Raw genomic sequence first — 25,477 nt, 5'->3', positions numbered from 1 at the left:
CTGAGCGCATGGACGGTTGGAATTCTAGACCTCATTTACTAAATGTGGATATTTGATAGTTGATAACATTTACCTATTGCAGCTAGATTACTAATCGTCTTGCAGCTACAAAGTGCATGGACGAGTTAAATTCTGGAAACTTAAAATTATCAATAAATTTACAAAAACAAACATTGAGCATAATAGTAAATTTGTAAAATGTTCGTGCTAAAAAGTAAACAATTAAAAAATTAACAGATAAAGTGGCTAGTGTTACGGATTCACGAATAAGAAGTCTATGGTTCAAACCTCGCTCTTTGGCAACATTTTTTCTATTTTCTAATAGTGTGTTATTTACTTTAAGTTAAAAGGCGCCACAGCTGTAAAGCCACCCATACGGACAAAAATCATTCTTCTAGGATTATCAATCACGAAGTTAGCTGTAGTTCACAGAAAAACAATGGGCCGTCGGTATCAAGAATCCCAAACGCAAAACAAAACCGTCAGATACACGTTTGTTGTTAAACCAAAAATTTGCAACGCTTTTGCCGTCTCTAGAGCTGTTGCGCCTTATAACTCTGAGATTATTTACAATTCGTTAAAAATGGTCACAAAAATTGTAATATTTTCGTATATCATAAGAACGCAAATATTTGTTTAAAAAAAATAGTGTCACCTTTTTTATTGTAATCAATAGCTATTATTAAAATAACTATAATTCAAGTGCCCCTGTGGTACTACATTGTGAAAATGGCGCTATAAAAGTTACCATAATAATAATACTAGTAGGTAGTAAAGTTGCATTATTGAATTTAGAAACTCATCATATCAAACACGTGTGCAGTTGTTAGACGTGCAACTGTGAAACTGGGGTCGCGGGTTCCATTCCTACCAGTTGCGAGAAAAAATCCAATAATTTTATTTTCGCTATTGGCCTGGGTGTTGTAGTGTATTTTTCATAACATCCTTTTCCTTAAAAAAAGGTAAGCATCGTGACTATCGTTCCGTACAAATTTGATAAAACAAAAATAGTCGAATTGAAAATATTATTAATTGACTCCAAAAATCTAGCGACAAAAAAAGCACTAAAATTTGATTTGTGTTTCATCTATCTTATATAATCACAAAATTATATCTTATTATTGATCAAACCCATAAAACTTCAGCTTGTGACACTTATTACGAAAATATTTTATGTCTCCGATCTCTAGAAACCTGAAGACCACTCCATCATGAGACCTGGTGTAATTAATCATCTGGCTATATCTGCTTCTTACATCGCATCGCCCTACCCAAAAGTATCTAACGATTTCAGCTTTTTATTTTCGATTCAGTGAACTGGAAGGAGTCGAGTTTCGGTTTAATAAAAAAGTCAAGTCCAACCTGAACGCATAATACATACGTTCAGTCTTTGTTTAAACTTCGTATAATATTACGTAAATACGCCCAAACTTTTAAGGATTCCTGCATCCTGCAACCGGCTTTGTAAGTGAATGCAAAAGTGAGATAAAATCTGACTTTGAAATATTGATGGAGAATCGGACTGTTTAAAGTGACTTACAAGAGGGTAAAAACATGATCTAAATGCAAAAGTACTTATTTGAAGTGCGTATTCTTTACTTTAATACAAATGGCTTTTGAAATATTTTTTTCTGGTGCAATCACTTCATGTTTGGTGAAACAATTATAAAAATACATACACTCAAATAAGGATTTATGATATTTTATTCAAACTGCCTTAATGTATAAAATGTTTGCACGTTTTAGAGTTAGATATGAGCCTTTCTTAATAGAATAAGTATTATAAATATAAATATTTTTTTAACTTCGGTTCCCATTTAAAAACAATCTTTTTATATGCATCATCTTTAGAGTGGGTAAATATATATACAATTTATCATTGTACGTATTAACTGACACATTTATACAGAAAAACACGTGTGTAAATACACACATGAAACATTCAACTTAAGTACCTACTACACGAAAATTCTGTTCGTTCCTCGGAAAAAAAAATAACAGCTCCTTAACTTTTACCTTTAAAAATAAACTAAAAAAAAAAAAAAAACAATCAAACAAACCATCACGTTGTTTCCCTTTAAATGTAGATAGAGATAATAGAATGCCATATAACTCTGACTTTGCATACAGATCTCGCTTCCTCTACATTCATACATCTTATCATGCACGCGACCCGATTAATCCTGCTTTTAACATGTCCATCTTCTAATATTTGTTTTATTTGTGTATGCGGTGTCTTTTTCGGTCCGTTTCTATTTCTGCATTCATCAACATTCGTACCGTTATATTTTTGGCCGTCCTTTCGCTGTCCATTCGCTCTATATGTCCAAACCAACGTGGAGCTTCTTTCTTGAATTTGTCGATAGTGCTTATCTTAGCCTTGCATAAAGTACGGATCTCGACATTTGTGCATCTATCGTACATAGTTTTCACACACATTTGCCTAAGAAATCGCATTTTTACAGCATTCAGCCTACTTTTATCCCCGTTTTTCATTGGCCATACATATTCCCATGCATCAGGATCATCATTGGAACTCCATTGTGAACTGCTAATTTTGTTACATACGACAAACATTTATTTGCCAAGCCAATGAAAACTATACCACTAGAATTATTAATTTAATTGCGCGAAATTACGTAACACAGTCATTTTATTTGGTGACTTATGCAAATAATCACTTAACACTAGATATTAAATTATTTTTATATATCTACCACCTAAAAAAATATTAAAATGGTTGAATGTGTTTTACTTTGTTACAAAAAATATTTAAACCTCATTTTATTTTTTTCCGTAAACAAAATGTTTGTCTCTCTCTAAAGATTTTCTATTATGGCCTATTGCTATTTGGTATTATTTTTGTATTGATAACAAACGATTAAAAGTATTTTCCGTTTTATTTGTACACACGTGTGTTCACTGATCAGAGTGTTGTGATCTCGCATTAAGAAATCCATTAAAAACCTTTTATTCCTCCATCAATCAGTTCAATAATGACTGTTTCCACTTTCAACGAAAGATTCATTTAGCGTTGGGTCCTGATTCTTTGCCCAGCCATTGTGTATAAAAAAATATGCAATCAGTGCAGAACATAACTTTTTGTGAACATTAAAAATATGAATTATAAATTCAGGTTCAAAAACTCAAAAGATATGATCATACAATATCACACCCAAATACCGTCTACCTACATCATTGATGTGCAGTTTTGTTTTTTCCTAAAAGTATTTTGGGTTTGTCTAAATCTTTGTACACATTTTTTTTTTTTATAAATGACAGAATTGATATAAATATTAAATTTTATATAAATATATAAACAGACTTGAAGCTTTTCAAAATAAAGAAGCCTAGAAATTTACAGAGCTTTTGATTTGTCGTCAACTAGGTTATTTACATTAGTTAGATATTTTTCTAAATCACGTTTTTTCAAAAATAAATGTTAGGTTTCTTTATGCTTTCATTCTCTATAGTGGGCCAACACGACAAAACCAAAATAAGAGAATAAATAAAATGCCATACATGCATATTGATTTATTTATTCATATCTATTCATTTAGCCACGAAAAAGAAATTCCTCTAAGCAAACGTCGTGCGTGTTTTCGGAATTAAATAATTTAAATTACAGGAAAACCTCGTAGAGCATTCTGAAGGATCTACTCTTGTAGCATGACCAGAAATGTGTCAATGACTCTTTTTAAAAAAAATGTCTAATGTCCAGTACCTTCGTGAATTGGAAATATGTCTCAGATGGGAAAGTGGGGGGACATTGCAGCATCACTCTTAGTATTAATTTTTGTACGTTTATTAGGGGGTTCATGAAAGATGCAGTGCAACTTCCCCAGCCCACTATACCATAGGTTGCCACTGACTGGAAAACAGCAAAATACACCGTTCTGAGAGTGACAATGTCCAAGATGTTCCTTAGTGAGCAAAATACATGACACTGTTTTCTCAATCTGAGAACCAGCGATTGGACTTGCACCTCCCATCGTAGATTTTTGTTAATATGAAAGACAACATCTATAAGCGGAATAGTGAATATTACGCAGCGTGTAAAGTAATCTCTTAACACATCCGATGACAGATCATAAATTTTGTAAATGCCGAGTCTTCCATATTCTCCTCAGAATTATCTCTTTAAAAAAAATATCAGATGTGTTTAATTTACTTATTTATCCTTACATTTATGCACAAATTTAATGATGAAGGTTAATGAACATTTTTTTCCAATAAACTGCAAAATTAATTACTCAGCGCCACTGGAAAGCAAAGAGCCATAAATACTCCACCATTTTGACATTTTTAAAGTCCTTAAATAAATAAATCCATTTATTTTACAAAATTTATGGCCAACCCGTCAGAACCATGTGCAATTGAGCCAAGCAAAAAATACTGTTATTCTCATACGCATATGGCTCATTTTAGCGCGTTCTACCTGCACCGTTCATAGATTCCCAAATGGGCATGCAACCAATTATCTTGGAATTATGACAGTCCCTTCAAAAGCTCTTTCTTACAAGACAGTTTAGGTGACACATAAACAAAAGCTCTTTTTAATATATTTTCCAGCTTAGGGTGTTTGCTACTTTTTCGACTGATTGGCTAAAATTTATTTTCGAAGTGTCTCATTTTTGTGCGCTCCACGCATCTGCCTGAATCTCGGTAAGACAAATTTCGTGTGTTTTATGATATACCTCATAATTCTAAATGTGTCACCTCCTTCCGTTGTATGACATTTAAAATATGGCTAGACATGGTGTTAATTAGCGTTTGAACAAGAAAACTAAAACTGAAATTCAGATCTCGTTTTTCTCACGAAGGATGAAAATATCCCCCTAAGCAAAAGATCATTGTACAAAATGATTACAACATAAAATGTATAGATACTCGATACCTACTAAAGCAACCCTAATGTACTCAACTTAAACTGTTGATTATAAATGAACAATGTTTTTAAAAGATACACGAGCATGCGAGAAGTCTCGGGTTCGATTTCCGACAAAGTTGACATTAAATATTTATTTAACAAGGTATTTTACACTACAATATTTCATAGTCCCTAAACTGGCACCTGAAACGGAAGACTGATCATTTTATCTTTATGAAACAAAAATGATCAAGATACGCTGCGATTTATGTACCAATGCAGTGAAAGATAATGATGATAATGATGATTCGTACAAGTACAAAATGCAATGCATCTGTACGATCGTGAGAAATATACAAACATGAACGCAAGTTCATCCGTCTTACGGTTTAAACGCTCTTCTGGTATCTCGCAGTAAAAACTCACCAGTTTAGAGGATTTCTGTTACTCTCTCGCAGATGCCTCCCCGTTATTGTGCGAAAAAGACAATTGCGCGTCAGACTGATTATGCCTAACTAATCGAGGTATCGTTGTCCCGTTTTCTGCACCTCAAAACTAAACAATTTTTTTTTAAATGAGTATTACAATAAAATTTTGTGTTGGTACTTTTTCAAAAAAATATTTAGCATATGTGTATATTGTACGTCAGAAGACGGCAGATAAAACTTGGCGTTTTTTTTTTTGTTTTCGGATGGTCCCAGCTCCCATAAAAAACAATTTTCCAAAAAATTAAAACGATAAAGACAAGATATCCATATTGTTTATAAAAATCGCTGCTCTAGTGCCATAATCCAGGTAGAAAATACGAAAATACGTTAGTACGAAGAAAAATCAGACCGCGTTTCCTCTTAAATCAATATTTCGCCTCCGCAAGCTGGACTTATCTTTACTGTCTACTCGATTACTAGTTTCAGAAATTTTACGTGTAACTATCGAGTTAAAAACACTTGTTCAGAATTTTAGTTTCATTTTACATAAGTTCAGTGCGTTGTTAATGTATAAGTGCCTGTTGGTGAACCAAGAAAAAATACAATTTTTGCTTGTGTGAGCACGCACATTTGAGCGATATGTATGAAAACTTGAACGTTACGCACACAAGTCATTTTTTATCTAATATTATTATAGACTTTTGAATGAGACGTTTGCTAAAATTATGGTTAGTAGAAAAAAGTTTTTTGTATTAGTGAGCTCTTTTTAATTTTTGATAGTGTAATTTGTAATATTTTTCGAGTAAAATTATTATTAGTGTAGGTTAAGTGTGAATAATCGACGCAATTTATAAGAACCTGCTGCGAGTTGTATGTATGCAACTAAATTTAAGACTAACTTAACTAAAATAAACTAAACTAAACTTTACTGTACATAACTGTATTATTTAACTTCTTGTACATTAAGAGCCAAATAATAAAAGATAATTGGTAATTAATTTATAGTTAAATAAATGTATTGTTTTATCAAAATTTTTTTCATGCAGCCTATTTTAACAGCCCTGTAAAAAAACTGCGCTTGCAGTTTGCCAGGAATTTAAGTGTAATAGCATAATATGATAAATACATTTTTTTTGTGCAACTGGCTTTAAAACGATAAAATCTATCAATAAATAGTTGAATATACGAGTAGGTTCCATTGTACAAAAAATATTGCAAAATATATTTTCTAACATAATCTTTCACGGACGTTTATTCAACAGAAGTAGAAAAGGCTGTCAAAACTGTCAGAAAATCGTCAGAAATAACAATTATTTTTAATTCTCTTTCCTGTCTTTTCATAATTTATTCCACTATCGATTAAGTAACTGTGAAAAGGTGCAAATGCGCTTTAAGGGTCTATTGTACCCTTAACAACTGAAAAGGTGCATTTCTCAATCCGTCTTTTATTGGAAAGTGACAATCCATCTCAGGTGCTCATCGGTTCGTTCATTTAATCTCAAGACGGAATCTCAAAATGTGGTTAATCCATTTCAGATATTTTTAATGCAAATAAGATGGAAACCATCGTACGAGTTCAATAAACACTAGAACAAGAATGGAACTGATTTTTTTTTCTCTTTTTTTATATTTTGCAAATAAGAGTCAGATTAAGTATGCCCTGCAGATACAGAACACATCTTCTTCTGCAGCCTTTTTCTCTCCACTGCTGGATAAAGGCCTCTTCCGAACGTCTCCCTTCCTTCCTATCACCCGCTTTCATCAGAACACATAAAAGTTTACAATTAAGTATTTGATAATATTGATACACGGAAGCTAGATTAACAAAAATCTTGCAGCTGCAAAGGGCATGGACAAATAGAAGCCAGCAATTAAAAAATATTCGTATAACCTGTCGAAATCGAACTCGAGACCTCATACAAAATGCGCTAATCACCGGAACACGTGGCGTACAGGCAATAATAGTCAATGAATATACCTACTGAATATTTTATTTTACACGGGTTCCTAACTTTTTCCAAAATATTTTACTATAATTCATGAACAAAATAGTACAATATTTAAAAATTTCATTCCAAATAGCTCCTTTCAAATGTATTTTATTTTATTTTACACAAAAACAATAATTAATTTTCCCTTCCCTACGATATGTAGCCAGTACACATTACATCTATTAACTTTCATATATCTGTATATACAAATACTGGGTTTAGATTCTCAGTTTTTACTACATTACGTGTAGATTGAAATAGTTTATGATTAAATAATAATGACTAATTGGGCACAGAAAAAGCATTTTATCGGAAATCGGAGATAAATCACCTAAACAATCAAAAGCTTACCGATGTGTCATTGTCGCGGCGATAAAGTTAGAGTACCGAATATACGATAATACCTTTTATGTCTCTCTTTCGGGGTTATTCATATATTCGCGAGTAAAACTGACAATGTCACGCGTGACACAGGCCAACATGTATTACTGCCACTAAACGCTAGTTGTTCTCAGTTGCTCTCGGAACTCCGCTAAGGGTGATCCCTTTGCTCGTGCTATAAGCGTTAGCAAATAGTTTCTAATTGAAACAATTGTATTTTTTATTACCTCCTTACATGTCCCCTCCATCCCATCTGCTGAAAAGCAGGTGGGATAGAGGCTTTTCAGCCTCTATAAAGAGGGTTAGCGAGTTATCCCCGAAAAAAAAAAAATAGCATGTAATTGTTATAGTTTTCAGATTTTAAATCCATCTTTTTTAATTGACTATACATCACCGGGACGCGCGGATTTTTTTACCACAGTAAGGGAAGGGTTAATAATGACGAAACACAAATATACTAGTGAAATACAACTAATACTTTAGATTTGAAAAAATCTTTAAATACCTTTCCCGACAATTTTCTTAAAATTGTAAGCAATTATAACTAGTTACTGTGCATGAACGTACTAACTATTATCTACAATTACTCTAAGTTTTTTTTTCTAAATGATTTACTAAAAGCTTGTATTACATTTATGTGATCAATATAATCAAAAAAAGTTTTTTTCTTGATCGTTTAATCTACGAAAAATTTATGTTAATCAAAAATATTTAACAGTTTATTTTTTTTAAAGTTACGCTATAAGCTTAGAGTTAAAACTTTCATGATAAAAAAGTTACCTTTTCTTCATTTGGTTCACTTCACCTGTAATTATCTCATATTGGATTTGAATAAGAAAACATTTCTGTTGAGATCACAGGGCTGTTTAGATGGACTGCGGGATCATAAAATCAAACAAAATATACATTGCAGCAATACAGATTTACAATACCAAATAAAAATACCGCCTATGCAAACACATACGGCGTAGTAAGAAACACACGAGCTTTGAGCAAGACAAGAATAAGTTGAACTCGGCTTGAGGTTAGTGAGCATTGAGCGATCAAAGAAAACGCTAAACTTCTAACCAAAGCATTGCAGTGGATGGTAAATTACTTTTATAGCTGCATATGGTGCAGCTCGGTATGTGATTTAAACATAGTCCAGTTTTAAATAAATCAGACTAGTTTTGCCTAACATTAGATCGTTCAGATGCTTTGGCCAGAAATGTAAATTAAAAGAATATATTTTCTAAATAAAAATTTAACAAAAAAATATTGACTTATTTTTTGATCGCATGTGTTTCTGTGATTCTAAATGAAAATATTAAACTATCATTCATAGATGGCGCTTTTATATTTTTTTATTGAAAAATGTCATTTTTACGTTTATTTTCGATAGAAATTTTACAAAACTTGGTTTGCGAAAACTTTATACTATTTTGATTGTAACAAATACCATAACAATATAATTAAGGTCCTTTTCACAAAATTATGAGAAAACATGCATAAAAATTTGGAAAAGAGTTTCTTAATAATTACTCTTAAACATCTTTTTATATTTTTTAAATTTATTTTTATTTGGGAAAAAAACAACAGTTTTTAAATATATTATATACAGAAAATAAGAATATGTATTAACGAAAATTGTGAAACCAGTCAATATCATTTTTCTATAGTGGTGTAAGCTATTAATTGAGTACATTATCGGTATCAAAATAAAAGCAATTTAACGATTAAGAAATGTTATGCACTTAGAAGTTGCAAACAAAATAAAAATAATATTATTTATTTATATCACTACAGAGATGGGTAGAATTTTTGTTTCAAGATTATGGATATTCGAGCGTTTACAGGGCTTATGACCTGTCATAGGTTGGGTTCAAGTGGCCACTTTTATGTAGAATTCTACAACAATTATTCTACCCAACCTATGACAGGTCATAAGCCCTGTAAACGCTCGAATATCCATAATCTTGAAACAAAAATTCTACCCATCTCTGTAGTGATATAAATAATAATATACCTACTCCCCCTTGGGATAAAAAACCCAGAATTGTGTGTGTATAAATATGTAAATATATATACATACCAAAATAATATTGTGTAAAATAAAAATACTTATGTTTATATACAGTAATAAAAATAAAGTAAATATAAATTTAAAGAATAAGAAAAGAAAACAGTTATTCATATTCATGATCAAATCCAATCCCGTTTACAAATTTTTCCAAGCATTTTTTTATCGATCCTTAATAAATAAAAAAACAGTAAAAAATGGATGTAAAGTAAAATGATTTTTTATGTTTACTTTTTAGGAATAGCTGTGCAAAATGACGCCTTTAGACTGAACACTGCTACGAGTAATGGCGGAGGTCCGTGTGAGCAGGCAGTGAAAAGAGCAACTGCTATGGAAAAGGCCACCGTTGTCATCGATGCACCCGACAACATCGTTGGAAAGTGGGTTTCTGAAGGGTAAGTGTTAAAAAACGTCATTTCGATGATTCAATATTTCTGATTCATACGTTTTTATAAGTTCGCAAAAGAACGCATCCGATTAAAAAAAGATCTCGAAGTCTTAAGGGCAGAAAAAATATACTTACATACAGGGTGATACTTTCCAGTTAATTGTTTTATCACGTCTTCGTATTAGTGACTATCGCAGTAATCTTCATGGTGTTATTATTTGAACGTTGTTATTCAAAAAGCAGCTAGTCCACAGTTTTGAAAAAATGAGATATTGGTGTTATAGAGTGCAGTAAGGTCAATTCTATGTTCTGCTAAAAACAGCCAGACCGCTTTTGTATAAATAACCATGATAATATCACCTTCTGAAAATAGTGTTCATCATAAAAACAGCATTTCGCAATTTGTATAATACACCAACAAAATTACAAAAATCTTACGTTTCTTTAAAAATCATTAAAACTGGTCAATACATAGTTAGATTCTTATTTGTAATACAAAAAAAACTAATGTATTTATTGTTTATCATTTTTGAAAGTCAAAAACATTTTAATCGTTGTGTAGATTTCATTATTCACTATTTTTATTAGATTGCTATTACCTCAGTTTCAGTTTTTTAAAGCTGGCTGCTTTTTGCAAAACGACGTTCATTTGTCTTCCATGATGTGACTTATTTTGAATGTTATTTTTCCTGGGAATAATTGCGCAATCGAATTTGATTAGAAAACTTTAGCTCCAAATGAAGCTCAAAGAGCAATTAGAAATAAAATTTTCTAGGAAATATGTTTGGCAATTAAAATAAATGTCTAGAAAAACGATGATAAATCACAGGAAGAATCGGTTTTTATAGTTATGTATATTTTTATCCATTAAATGTCAGGCAAATAAATAAAAATGCACAAATACACCATGCATGAGGCCGACTAATCTCCTCTCGGTTTTATTTTGCAAGATTCGTACCGTAGACCAGCCACTAAATTAATAATAAAAAAATAAAATTTGATAAATATATCAATTCTACCGAATTTCACAGGTCTTCCAAATGTATACGACCTTTGTGAAAACGGCAATTCTTCTATAAATATTCGGATTTATATAATACACGTTTTGAAAATAAGTCAATTAGAGCAAATGCTATAAAACAATATGACAACAGCAATGACAATCACGTAGTTTCCTCGTAGGAGTAGGCAGAGATGATATAACGTTTTTATTGTGCTTTTATGAATAAAAAATACGTATTTTACTTCTCAATACTTTTACTTTTATAATGGATTAAAAAATAATTTAAAGACATACATACTTTAGTATATTTTGCTTAAATGTTTCCATAGCTAATAACTACATAATTATTGGATAGTTCAATGCACTTCCTTTTCTACAGAGTTAAATATTAATTATTATTTATACCGTACGTAATTATTATTCAATTAGGGTTCTGAATTATAAATTAAAATGCCAACAGACTCAATTTCCTCTTTCGCAAGTGAAAGACGCGCTCTGTCTTACATTCTGCATAAAATTAATCTTGAGTTAAACGACACTTGTGTCCCGAACGGACTTGTCCCTTTGTAAAACCTGTCCGAATGAATAATTCATATTTCTTTATTCCAATATAAATCGTAATATAAGGCAAAAAGTAGTATTTGTATGTTGGGGTAAGTCGTACGTCGTACTTCGTACCTGCGCGAACTGTGGATGTCGAAGAGGTTTTACAGCGAAGGTTAAACTTACGCATACTGGAGAAAAAAAAAGTTTTTATTATTATGAAAAAACTGTAAATAAGTGTCTATGCGGTATGGAAACTAACAGACGATTGAACAATAAATTATGCGGGCTCCGGGTGCACGTCATTTGGGTTTTGGCTTTATAGCTGGTCGCACAGTTATAATATTGTAATTAAGGCTCAATAAACGGTAGTAAAATTAATTAGTGTTTACTAATGAATTTAATAAGGAGCTTTGTACCTAGGCCCGCATACAATGGGAAGTTAGCAGAGTACTATCAATATTTTTTTTTATTATCTCTTAAATAAAATCGAATGTTTTATAGGAAATTGTGAATATCTGTATAATATGCGTTTGGTTACAGATCCAAATTTTTTTCCAAAAAAATACAAATACATACAAATAATGTTCATTATTTGTAGTGACAAACCCCCCTGATTGTTTAAGTCCAAATGGAGATTCTTATTTAAATGAAAAAAATATTCCCTTTTGATTAAAAAAAAATTTTTTTTTTTGAGAAATCGAACCCTATAACATAATTTACTACAAGTGGTATTCCACTAGAAAATAAGGAAGGATAGTTAAATACCGCTTTTACGAATAGTCTTTGTTTTGTTTAGTAATATTTTTAAAAATCTGAATGGAAAATATTTAAATGTGTATACGAGTACTACGAAATAGGTATTTAGGTTAAAATGTGAAACTAGAACAATTGTTAGAAGTTTATTAATAGTTACTGACATAATTAATTTTTCGGACTCGTGATGTTATGGTAAGCGCGTTTGCCTACCATGCAAGAGGTCTCGGGTTTGATTCCCGACATGAATGACATGAACTATGTATTTAATAGGGTGGTTGCACACAAAAATACTTTATAGTCCCTGATCTGGTACCTGAAGCGTAAGACTGATCATCTTTCCTTAATGTAACAAAAAAATGATTAAGATACGCTGTCATTGTACCAATGCATTTCCCTATGCACCATTAGGTGCGAAAAGGGAATGATGATAACTTATGGAGCAAAATAGTTTTATTCATCTTGCACCAAAAGTTTATAATGTGCAACATTGTTATTATTATTCAATTTATTTTTTAAACTAGCCCGTCATAGTTATAAACAATACATACAGAATAACAGCCAATATCAAAACCAAGTACGGGTTTCATATACAAACAAAAATATAAAAAAACAAAACGTACATTTCGATAGGGATGTAAGAAAGTAGGATGAGAAAATAGGGGAGGAAGAGGAAAAAGAAAACAAAATAGTAAATAAATATAAAACGAAAAAAGAAGAAATAAAAATGAATATAAATGTACACCTACAACATACATACATACATTTACATACATACATCCATATATATATATATAAATGCATACATACAAACACATATATACATATATATATATACACACATGAACATGCATATATATATACATATATACATACACATACACGCATGAACATATACGCATACACAAATCCACATACATACGCGTACATGCTGAAATTAAAAATTATACGAAATCGTAGAAAAGGGATCAACATCTGGACTTTTTAATATGAAGTACATTTGGTTTTTGTTCACAAACTTAAAATTTCCCATAAGATTGTGAAGCAGGGTTCCTAGAACGGGCATCTTGTTATGTTTACATGAGAGCCAAAAAAAAAATTATACAAGTTATAACTTGTATAATCATTTTTTTAAATATATATATTTGGACCCCTGTATTTAGTAGCCTTACTTGTCATGTACAAGGCTAAGGTACTCGGAAAAAAACGTTTTTGTTTGTCTTGGAAATGGGATGTTCGATCACTGATTTTGGTTTATTACCTTTATGAGTCCAATCACCATTGTTGCAAAGGTCAAGAACATACAATTAGTAAATTACAATAAGTAAATCATTTAATTCAAGAATCATACAATTAGTAAATTACTCCAAACAAAAATAAGTCAATAAAACTATTTTTTTATTTATGAAATATCTATGCTGTGTTAATTATTGATATTTGCACTGTTAACCAACGGTTATGTCTCAAAGCCGTTAGACATAGAAAAGTCGATAAGTGGTTATATACGAATATTTAATAACATTTCAGTACGATAAATGTTTGACAATCTTATGATTTACGAATAGGCTTGTTAGCAGGTACGCCATAAAATGATTATCGATTATTGTTTTAATAAATCAATATGACTCTTCGTTTTTAATGATAAATACCCACTGCCTACACCTACCTGTTATTTTCAACATCTTTCCTCATTTAAATTTACAGCAAACATTAAATTGAATCATTTTAAAATGCAAACAATTCAAGCGATCCGATTTATTTATTAAAACAAGTATTTTAATTACTTGTATTATTGATCAAACGTGCTCATATAATTTTAAAATTTGTCCACAATAAAATATTTAAAGATTTTTTAACAAACACATTATTCAAATGGATTTTAAACGAACAAATAATTAAATAACAAAAATACGATGTCTATTGTTAAATTCTGAGATCGAATATTTTAATTACAGTACCTACGTGTGAAATCAAAAAGCTAATAGTTTTTATGGCTTACTATAGATAACCTTTAAAAACCCCTTTCGTTCTTCTTATAATACCTCGAGGGCGCTTTACAAAGTGATTTTATAAAATACAGATTTGAAATTTACTTTGGATATAATTAAAACTTTTTTTTAGGTTTTTTAAATCGAGTGTTAGTCTTCTAATAATAAAAAATACCTCCGAAAAATATAGGTATTATTAATCACCTTTGTGTACGAAAATTCAAATTGCGTAAAGCACCTCATTTTGAAAATCCTATTTTCATATATTTTCTTATTCGATTTTTTTTGTGCATTGTCGCTGTGCGGGAAATTCTAACCAAAAAAAATACACCTTTGAGTTAAATATGACGCCATTGGATGCGTAAAATTATGTTCTTTAAGAGTCAAACGTCGCCAAGGTAACTTAGAAAAAAAAATCGTAGATCGGAATTATTTCTTTTTTACCATGTGGCTTTATACAATTTTATATTGAAACATGAGAAAAATATATTTATACATTTTTTTTATTTTGTTTATTAATAAATTTTTTAAAACGTACATGATTTTGTAAAATTCTAAACATATCTACTTTTACACATCTGGTAAATGTTATCACTGTAACTCTCCAAAAAAGAGACTAACTTTTGTGTTTGGAGAGTGACTTACACCGTTTTAGTTGTTTGTATAGAGTACATGAGAAAGAAAAATAAAAACATAGGATATTTAAAGAAAAAACATAAAACAATATTACATTCATTCTAATGAAAATTTAATGTTGTTTTTACACGTGTTAAAAAATTTCCTGAGAATAACTTTAAATTTATTTATAATTTTTAACGACAATATTATAATATTTGCTTCTTATATTTCTATTTTTTAACGAGCGTACGTCACTTTTACGTAAAAATTTTGACACCTTACCTCATTAAAAACCTTTTAGATATTTTCAAATGTTTCAGAGGGAAAAAGTTACAAATGGAATTTATTGAAAATACACAAATAAATTATTTTGTATACATAAAACCTCCAAATCACAAAAATCAGATTTTTCCTTGGTCTCCAAACTTTCAAATTGCGATTTCTAAAAATGGAGTTTGTTGGGTTAGTGACTTTAGCCAAAACGGCGACGATACTTTCATTACATTTCATTTTAAACAATTTCGGTTTACTTCTTTCCTGTTTTAGTTATTGTTATCTACTTGTCATTTTTAAAATACATGTTTCCGTAATTATCGTTTATTATTATTTATCTTTTTTATGCGACATTTTTCGAGCAAGATTTATGTCGCGTCGTGACTCGTGACAATAGCGAAGTTTCGGCAAACGTTGCATTTTCGACATTCAAAGCAGTTACCCGATTTGCATTTGCCGAGGGCAGCCGGCATGGAATCCGAAATTAAAACGAAGAACAAAAAGCGATCGTTTTTGTTTTTATTTTTTGAAGAACAATGGAAGCGAGGGCGGCGTGTGTGCTTAAGGTTTCTTATATTGTTTTAAATGGAACAAGTTTCTAGACAGGGTTGGCACAGCTAAAATTATTAAAATAACAATATTTTGAGTTTGAGCGGTACAATTTTGAACTAGTGTTTTCGAATCGATTGTCAACTCTCAGCTTAACACTCTGAATACAGAAATCGAGTGGAAATAAGTCCACCCCGTAGTATAGTGGTTGGGGATTTCACCTATCATACTTGAGATCCCGGATTCGATTCCTGGAAAGATCGACATGAAATTTGTTCTACTCTGCAAATATTTCTTTGTCCCTGTACTGGCATTCAAAGCGTAAAAAAAACATTTAAAATAATAATAAATTTCGGCAACTTTTATCGCGCCGTTTTCGTGAGTAATTACTTCAAGGTACATTATACTTAATTAAAAAAATACAATAATGTCTTTCTCCAGACTAACTCTTAATGACTATTTACTTAATGAAAAATTTCACAAATAATGTATTATGTTTGTACTTCTGAAACTTACATCTAAAATGTAGCGCTTTTTAAGTCGTATCTTTCTCGGTTTTCCTCGTTTTTAGCGGACATTAACATTCGCATCGTAAATCTTTTTGGCCGTTTTTTCGCCGTACAAATAAATTATGTCTCACGATAATTAAAAATACACGCACATTCATCATAATCTAAATCTTAATTACAATGTACCTACATAAGTTTAAAAAAAATATAATTAATCTTTTATTTTTTATTTTTCCAACCCTATTTATAGGACGATGTTCGTAAATTTTTATTCAGATTCTCGAGTAACAATGTTTATTATTCAGTAGCTTTTCTGAAAATAATGATCAAGAAACGAGGATTTAAATCATTATGTCGTCGTAGCGAATTCGTTAGCAAGCTGTATTAGCATGCATTCGATTCTGAGTTAAATTACAAACCTGGTCTTTATGATGAACAAAAACAGGACGATAAATTATTTAAATCAGCTCATTGCAACGCACTACAGCTGCTGATTTAGTCAGAAATTTTCGATGCAAACATAGTAATATTATATAAATCCTTAAGGATCTTCAATAACATGAAATAAGGAGTCATTTTTTGTTTATTAAGTTTATTTTACTAATATTTGATCCGGTTAAATACATTTTATAATAATTAAAAAAAAAAAAAAAAACTATTCTAGATTCCAAAAATTTGTGCCCATTAAATTGTAAAAGTGATTTAGTGAAATTACATATATAATAGTTCACATTACATTATCAACTTCCTTTTAAAAAAAGGTTTATAAGTCCAATTTAAATTAATAATTATTAACATCCTCAAATAGGGAATCGGAAATAACTTGAACTTCAAATTGAATACAAGTAATATTTTATTGTTTGCAAAATTGTGTCAAAAACCTCTATAAAAAATTTCGACATTCTCATTTATATTTTTAGCTAGTATAAGTAAATATCAGTAATTTAGGTCATTCAAAATTATTAACGATGAAGCTAATACATAAGGTATACATAACTAAGTTTTATTAACAATTAACGATATATATATTATTAAAAACAAGAAACTTTACTCAAATTTATTACAACAGAGGGAAAAAAAATTGAGAATGAAAAAAGTTAACACAGAGCAATTACACATAGGCAGAATGGTGAATGTTACAGTGTTACTTTGGACGCTGTGTAACATAGCCAGTCAAACCAACCAATGACACGTCATGAGCCCTCTAAATTTTTAGACTTTCATATTCCCTTCCATGTTTTATTTCCGTTTTATTTGAATATAAATATGCCAATCTTAATAACTCTCTTGGGAGTGAAATCGAGCCTTGTCGCAAACATTTGGACACTTATTCTTGATTTTGTTACACAGAGAGGGAAAACACGTTTGAAAGGGGAATATGGAAGTTTAGGTATTTACAGGGCGTATGGCCTGTCATTGGCTGGTTTAAGTGGCCACTTTGCACACGGTTTAACATTCACCATTCTGCCTATGTTTAAACATCCACATTTCCTCAACTCTTCCGGCTCAACCAATTCACTTACTAGGCAACGCCTGAAAACAATTTTTAAATTTTTATACATCTTTTTGTACCATTTAGTTGATTCAACTATTTCTTTAGTATGTGCAAATGTTTGCAGAGAGGCTGGATTTTCTCCTTTTGGGGATATTTATATCTAAATTTATTGTAACAGAGAGGGTAAATCCTATCTGTTTTCCAGGAAACTAAGCCTATTTGCTAGCATTTGGACATACTCAAAACATTGTTGACTTTTATTCTTATTCTAAAAAATCTGTCATTAGGGGTCAGTGCTACATTAGCTTCTGACGTCACTGCGACCTATGTAGATCTATTATTGTGCCAGTCCACGTAAATTAATTCTTGCCCCTCAAACGCAGATGTTCAAAGAGCCTGGCCATATTTTTTTTTTTTTTTAAAATGACATCACAACTGGTGCAAAAACTACAAAAAAATCTTAATTATTTTTTTTTAATTTTTGTATCAACCACAGCAGGCCAGAAGTCCCAATTACAGTGGCGAATTTCAACACAACCTTGAGAAAATTTGCATTTTTATATTTGTGTTCTCACCGGGAATCGAACCCGGAACCTTCCGTGTTTGAATTAAACGTTTTAAGCACTACATCACGGAGGCTGCCAAAATATTTTAAATAAACTTGGTGTTTTTTAAAATGATTTTTCACTCCATTGAACAGCGTACACTGTATTCCTCACATTATTTCACCGAGGAAAATCATTTTCTTTTCTTTTTCTCTTGTCTTCTCCTTTCCCTATAGAAAATCATACATTGCCGTTTTCTTCGATGAATTATCAGTTAGTAACCTAGAGGAGATATGTTGTGTTTGCATGCAGATAAGATTGTTGTGAGTTGTGAGACCTAAATATGTAGTCGACGTCTACAGTTGACTGTAATTATATGTGGGATGTATGTTTTGTGTTGTATAAACGATTGGAAAATAAACAAAGAACAATCGTCTTCACCACTTGAGAAATCTATTTCGGTTAACTACACATTGTAGTTACTGGACGAACAAGATGATTGGTCGAATTTGAAGCGCAACTAGAAATTACTAGCCGATTTCGATCAATTTAACCCTGCACAACCCGTATAATGCAAATATGTTTTCCGATCCACAAAAAAATAAAATTAATTCTCTCGAAGCGTATCACGAGGTTATGTAAAATACAGGTATTTTACTTATTGTTGTTTCAGAATATACATACAGGTTATCATCATCATCATCATCAGCCGTCTCTTGTCCAATGTGAACATAGGCCTCCCCCTTCAGTCTCCATATCTCCCTATCCTGAGCCAACCGCATCCAACTACTTCCTGCAACTCGTCATATGTCATCAGACCACCTTGTCTAAGACCTGCCGAAACTTCTTCTACCCGTTCTGGGTCGCCATTCATGGACTTTTTTGGTCCATCTAGAGTCTGTGGTTCTGGCTATATAACAGCCTAGCTCCATTTCTGGTTGGCAGCCCTATGGACCACATCGGTGACCTTTGCTCTCGCTCTAATCTATGTATTTATTCTTCTGTCTCTTAACGAAATACCTATCATTCTCCTTTCCATGGCTCTTTATAATAAATTAATAAATTACAGGTATAATAAATTAATTATTATGCTAGTAAAATAATTACACATCACTTCACCGCTGACAAGCCGGTTTTGCGGTAAAGTGGGTTTTTTTATTTTTCCTTTTATATTTTGCTGTTCATGTATGTATTTTTTTTTTTTTTTTTTAATTTAAATCTTAAAGTAGGGCACACATATCATACATATTGTTATGTGTGTTCTAATAATAACATTGCAAATATATTTAATTTATAAATTGTTTATCTCATATGTCTTAACCATTATTTTAAATTTTGATATGTTTTTTTCTTCATAAATATTTTTTTCCATTTCGTAATACTTTTTAATTGCTTTAAATAAAATTGAATATTGTGACTTTGCCTTTTTCCTAAATGGAAGTCTAATTTTGTTCTTTTCTCTAGTATTGTGATCGTGTTCATGCTGGTTCCGATAATTTTTTTTCCAAAATTCTGTTTTTTTATTAGAGTTTATAATTTTATGAACAAATATCATTGTATTGTAAAATATTCTTTGTTTATATGATAATAATAATAATAATTTAATTTCATTTACCATCGACTTTACCCTCGTGTATCTGTTTTTTTTTCAAAATGATTCTAAAGGATTTATTTTGTAATACAGTTAGTTTATCTATGTTTTCTTTGTTTGATAAAAATAAAATGCCACTACAGTAGTTAACGTGTGGTACAATAATTGCTTTGTAAATAGTTTTGCAAGAGTCCTTATCAATAAATCTTCTGATCCTTCCCAAAATTTATTTTTTTTGCAATCCTGTTTATTACCATCTTAGCGTTTTTGTGAAATGTAAGTTTTGAATCCAACATTACACCTAAATATTTAATTTCAGTGACTTCATTAAGTTTTCCATTTTCTATTACAATTGATTTTCATCAATATATTTAAAAAAAAAAAATATATACATGTTAAAATACTAGATTATTCTTTTATTTTCATTTCAAAATTAACGTACAACTATTTTCTTTTTTTTACACAATAGGTATCATACTATATTTGTTTTTCAATTAACGTTTTGAGGTGCTATATGTTAAGAGCAATACTTGCAAATCTATTACATTATTTGTAGGCGAGAGCTTTTAAGATTTATTCATAATATCAAACAAACAAACCATCACGCCGTTTCCCCATAAGGGTAGGCATGGAGGATACAACGTCATATTACTTTTCCTTTGCATACAGACCTCGCTTCCTTTACATTAATACTTCCTCTCATGCGCCCACGCCGATTATGCAGGTCGAGTAGTTTTCAAAGGGCACGTCGATCTGATTGCGAGCATTTTTTTTACTGCTTTACAAATTTTTCAATGAATTTCAATATTAACGTCTGTTCGAAAATATCTAAGTAATTTCATAATCAGCAATAAGATAAAAGAACAAATACCCACAAAATGAAAAAAGAGTAAATTAAAACCAAAAAAAAAACTAATTAAATTGATGAAAGACAACTAAGTGAAAATGTTAATACATTTTTTTTTTAAATCTACAACGATCCAACACAGTGTCCATGTGGACCTACTAGCTTCTGAATTGAAACAGAGTTTTTTTATGGTGTTCTATTGTAATAATGAGGATATGTTTTAATTTGAAAAGTAGTGAAATGATCTTTTTTTTCTCTCTATATTTTGTAGAACAAATAAAAAAATGGGTGGACATGTTTTTGCGTTTGATATTTATCAACTCATGTATTTGTATACTCTTAAGTTTATACGGAGTTATTTAAAAGATGTTGGGGTATTTTCCAACCGTTTTTATTCACTCATCACTGTGTATTTTTTCATTGTCGCTACAGGGTTTCTGTCGATAGTCGAAGCTCCATCCACAAACCTGACTGACATATCAGAAAAACATTGCCCGCAGCTATAAACATAAAAACAAACTTGTATAACAAATAATGATTCAGTTAAGGTACTTTAACAGACTTTACGACCTCTTCAACGAGGTCCGGACGAGTTTTTCTACTTACAGAGATGAGTGCTATTGGAAACAGTTAGTTATGAGAGTCGATTTTTTTCGCACTCAAATTATTTAAACTTTATGACGCTATTTCTAAAATCAATAAGCTATTTGCTCTCTCATCGGAGAATTATAAGAAAGGTAAAATTAAATTAAATGAAGATTCAGTTTACAAATTTTCTACAAAATATACAACTTGGTTTGCTTAACACGATTAACCTTTTTGTTATAATACTCTACCGGATTGTTGATAACTACATATTGATATATTTATTAATTTTTTGCAGTCATATAAGTGAACTGTTAATATTATTACGAGCGTACACAAGGAACATTTTCAACAACGAAACAATAAAAATGCAATTATATTGTAGATTTCTCATTGTGTGTTTTCCTAAATGACAAAAAAATCACAATATTGAACAAACATAATTTAAAAAAATAAATAATACATATTTTTTTATTTTTTATTTATAAATCATACAACACAAAGTGTTTTACAAGTTTAATACTTTGAATTACATTCCCGGGAGTTACAACAACTCAATTCGGGACATAAATAATATTAACATTTAGGAAATAACACATATTGGGAACAACAAAGAAACAAAGCAAGTTTAGCACTTTTATAACTAAATATAGCACATCAATATATACGCCTAAAACCTTTTCTGACACAAGCAGAATAAATATATTTAAAAAAATATATTTTAAAAATAAAAAAGGTAGTGAATCTACTAAGGGAGATAAGGTCATATTATGGTACATATATTTTTTACATCAATTTTAAACGTGTTAAAAACTTATTTTATCAACTTATTTATTTTCCTTTGGTCGACTTGTACAAATAATCGTAATTTTATAGCAATATTAATAGGTAGGTAAAGTTATGAAGTTGATACTGAATTTCCTCTTCGAAATATTTATTTATGTTGGGAATAGACAGGTCTTTCAAGCTGCAATTATTTATACTTGTTGTTACAAAAACATATATCGAGGGAGTCGATTTTACAAATCGTACGAAAAAGCCATGTTTAAAGACATCACCCTTCTATGGTTTACTAAATATAACCGCATGATGTATACATATTAGCCATGTTGTATGTACGAAGTGTATAATTATTGGTTTTTATCAACAGTTTCTTTGAAGAAGACCGAATGAGTCTGCCCTAGTTTACCGAGATATTATTTCATCAACCGCCACAACTCATTTCAGAAGGCAAACTTAAAAGGTACAAAATAGCTAAAGACGATATACATTAGAGCGGGCCGATGATGTATGAAGTTTTTTATTTTTTATACATCAAAGTGAAAGGGAGCTGAAAAGTTGCATTTTGGATGACATTGAACGTAAAAATTATTTAATAAAATATTCCATACTACTTTTGGCCCTCAACCGAGGTTGGAAGTTTATAACTGTCTGAACATTTTGTGAATTATCTAGATAAATAAAATAATTTTTTTGTTAGTAAATGTATTACTTAATCAAATAACAAATTCGAATACGTTTTAAAACTACCGAAATGGAAAAAGTTTACACTCCGCGGAACTGATTTCGTTGAGCGCCTGGTTAATATTGACAAAAACAATGGCTCATTAAAACGATGCTAGGTACTCATTTATTACCAAAGACAGTGCAACTCACGCCCTTACGCTTATTAAATAAAGTTTAGTGCACGTTATAAAATTTAATTGGACTGATTTTCTTACTTAAATACGAAATGACAGCCGGTTTAGCGCGAAAAATGACTTTTTCGAAAATTTTAAGCTCAGGTTGAGGGCCAAAAATAGTATCAAATATTTTTTGCATTCCGAGTAATCCAAATGTCAACTTTTAAACTCTTTTCATTTAAAAATTCCGAAAAAAAAATATCGGCCCACTCTAATGTGCATATTTTTATGTGAATCCGCAGTTATATTAGAAAAAAATTAAGATATGTAGTTTCGTTTTAGTCTTGCTAAGTTACAAAGTAAATTGTAATTTCCTTACCCACATCAAATTCTCAGTGTACAGGCGGATGAAGAATACAGTTATGTGTGTGAAATAGAACCAGAACCCTGGACGACTGTTTTTGACGCGATGGCTGCTCTCAGGTAATGATCCTAAGCAGCGTCGTAGCTAAGGGCTAGCGAGGCGAGCGAGGCGGACGGCTGCCAGCGGCGCAACCCTCAGGGAGGCGCACTTTGCAAACCCTCATATTTTCTCTTTTTCTTCCTAGGAAATAAGTCCAAAGGGGGCACAAAATTTAAATTTTGCCAGGGGTGCTCATGACCCTAGCTACGAGGCTGATATTTAGTAAGGAAATCTAGTGAAAATAAGTCCCCTCATTATGTAGTAGTTGACGCGTTTGGCTACTATTATTAAGGTCCTGGGTTCGATTCCTGACGGGGTGGATGAAACATATTAATTTCAAAAGTTCAAGTTGTTCAACGTATACATCGATAACTGTAACATAAAAAACTGAAAGATTTAAGAATGTGAAAATGGGTGATTTAATTGTCAATTTTATTTTATATGCTGATGACGCCATACTTTTTGCTAGCAACAAAGAAGAACTGCAATTCTTGGTAACAAAAGTCAACGATGTAAGCGATTTGCTAATGAATGTTGACAAACGAAAGTTTATGGTTTTTGATGGATGATAGAATAAATAAATGTAAGATCAGTGTGAACGGTCAAACTTGTAAAAAATTCGGAGTAATCGGCGCGCGTGCATTAGAAGATTTATGAATGTAGAGCAAGCGAGATATGTATGCAAAAATAGCGTGATATGGCGTTATCTCATTTCTGCCTACCCCTACGGAAAAACGGTATGATAGTTTGTCTGTTTACCTTTTTCGTTTTCCAAAATTATATTTGTATGCCGTACGTCCGAAGACCGCAGATAAAACTGGGCTCTTTTATGGGTTTTTGGGTGCTCTTAGCTCCCATAAGAAACAGTTCATCAAAAAAACAAAAACATGAAAATACGAGAACGCCGATGGTAAATATCTATACTGTGTAAAAAATCACCGCTATAGTGTCATAATACATGGAGAAAATACGAGAATACATTTGTATGAAGAAAAGTCAGATCGTCTTACGTTTTAGGTGGCAGTTTCGTGACCTAGTAGATTTTAGGACGGGATAAGTGAATAATGATGTAGTATTTCAATATATAAACTGTATATGTTCTTTATTCCAAATATAAATGTTAATTACTCACTCTCGCCGCGATATCTTTTCGTCCGACAATGTCCGGCATGCGACATACCGGACGAGTTAAGGTTCGCGCTCTCCCGTTGGCATTCCACGGCCATGCGTGGTCTCCTTTTTGCGGAGAGGAGACGTTCGGGACATAGAGAGGAAATTTATTCGTCTCGATTTAAAATTCGAACGCGTCACGTGGTGCAAACAAAAGAACGGCGGAATTCGGAAAACTACCATAAATAACGGAAAGACCAGAACCTACATAGAAATGCGTGATTTTGAAATTCGTACGCGAATAATAGGCTAATAACTTCAAAATGGACGGTTCATAGAAACGCCTATATGTAGGTACGACGTCTTTTTTTCTTCTTACGCATGTCTGCTACTGATGGCGTATAGAAATTTTTAGGAAACTACACTGTGCGCAAATTTCAGAATATTCGCAATATCGATAATGCGTTCTAAATTTGAAAGTCAGATGATCAATATTACGGTTCATCTGCCAATCCAGCGTCTAGCAGTGCGATTTTAAACGCTCTGTAAAGTGCGTTCAGAATCGCATTGCAGGGAATATGAAAAAGTGCACCAATTAGAGATGGGCTGTTCGGTTATTATATAAAAAGACCAGTCAGTGAATCGTGTGTATTGCCGTTGACGACATACGGATCAGAAGCCATGTCTGTAACACAGGAAAGTAGACAGAAACTAAAATGCACGCACCGATCCATGGTAAGATAGATGCCTAAGAAATGAAGAAATAATTCGTTGAACCGGAGTTGTGGATATCATGGATCGTGCAGCAAAATTAAAATAACAGTAGGCTGGACAGTGCGAGGCAAAATGATGGCAGGTCCACA

At 31.4% G+C, this 25,477-nt stretch overlaps 1 protein-coding gene across 1 annotated transcript in view; it reads left to right on the top strand.

Annotated features, from left to right (window-relative positions):
- LOC148277668 (protein APCDD1-like) overlaps window positions 1–25,477 on the top strand; it is a 44,756-nt gene that overhangs the window by 4,614 nt on the left and 14,665 nt on the right. Inside the window, exon 2 of the mRNA XM_088232563.1 lies at window positions 9,968–10,124. Coding sequence (XP_088088689.1) covers window positions 9,968–10,124 — 157 coding nt within the window. The remainder of the gene's footprint in view (window positions 1–9,967; window positions 10,125–25,477) is intronic.

Source organism: Micrasema longulum, unplaced genomic scaffold (assembly GCF_059751315.1).
Source record: "Micrasema longulum isolate JH-2025_06_02 unplaced genomic scaffold, ASM5975131v1 h1tg000996l, whole genome shotgun sequence".
In the NCBI taxonomy this organism is placed as follows: Eukaryota; Metazoa; Arthropoda; class Insecta; order Trichoptera; family Brachycentridae; genus Micrasema; species Micrasema longulum.
This window is presented reverse-complemented; position numbering and strand designations above follow the sequence as displayed.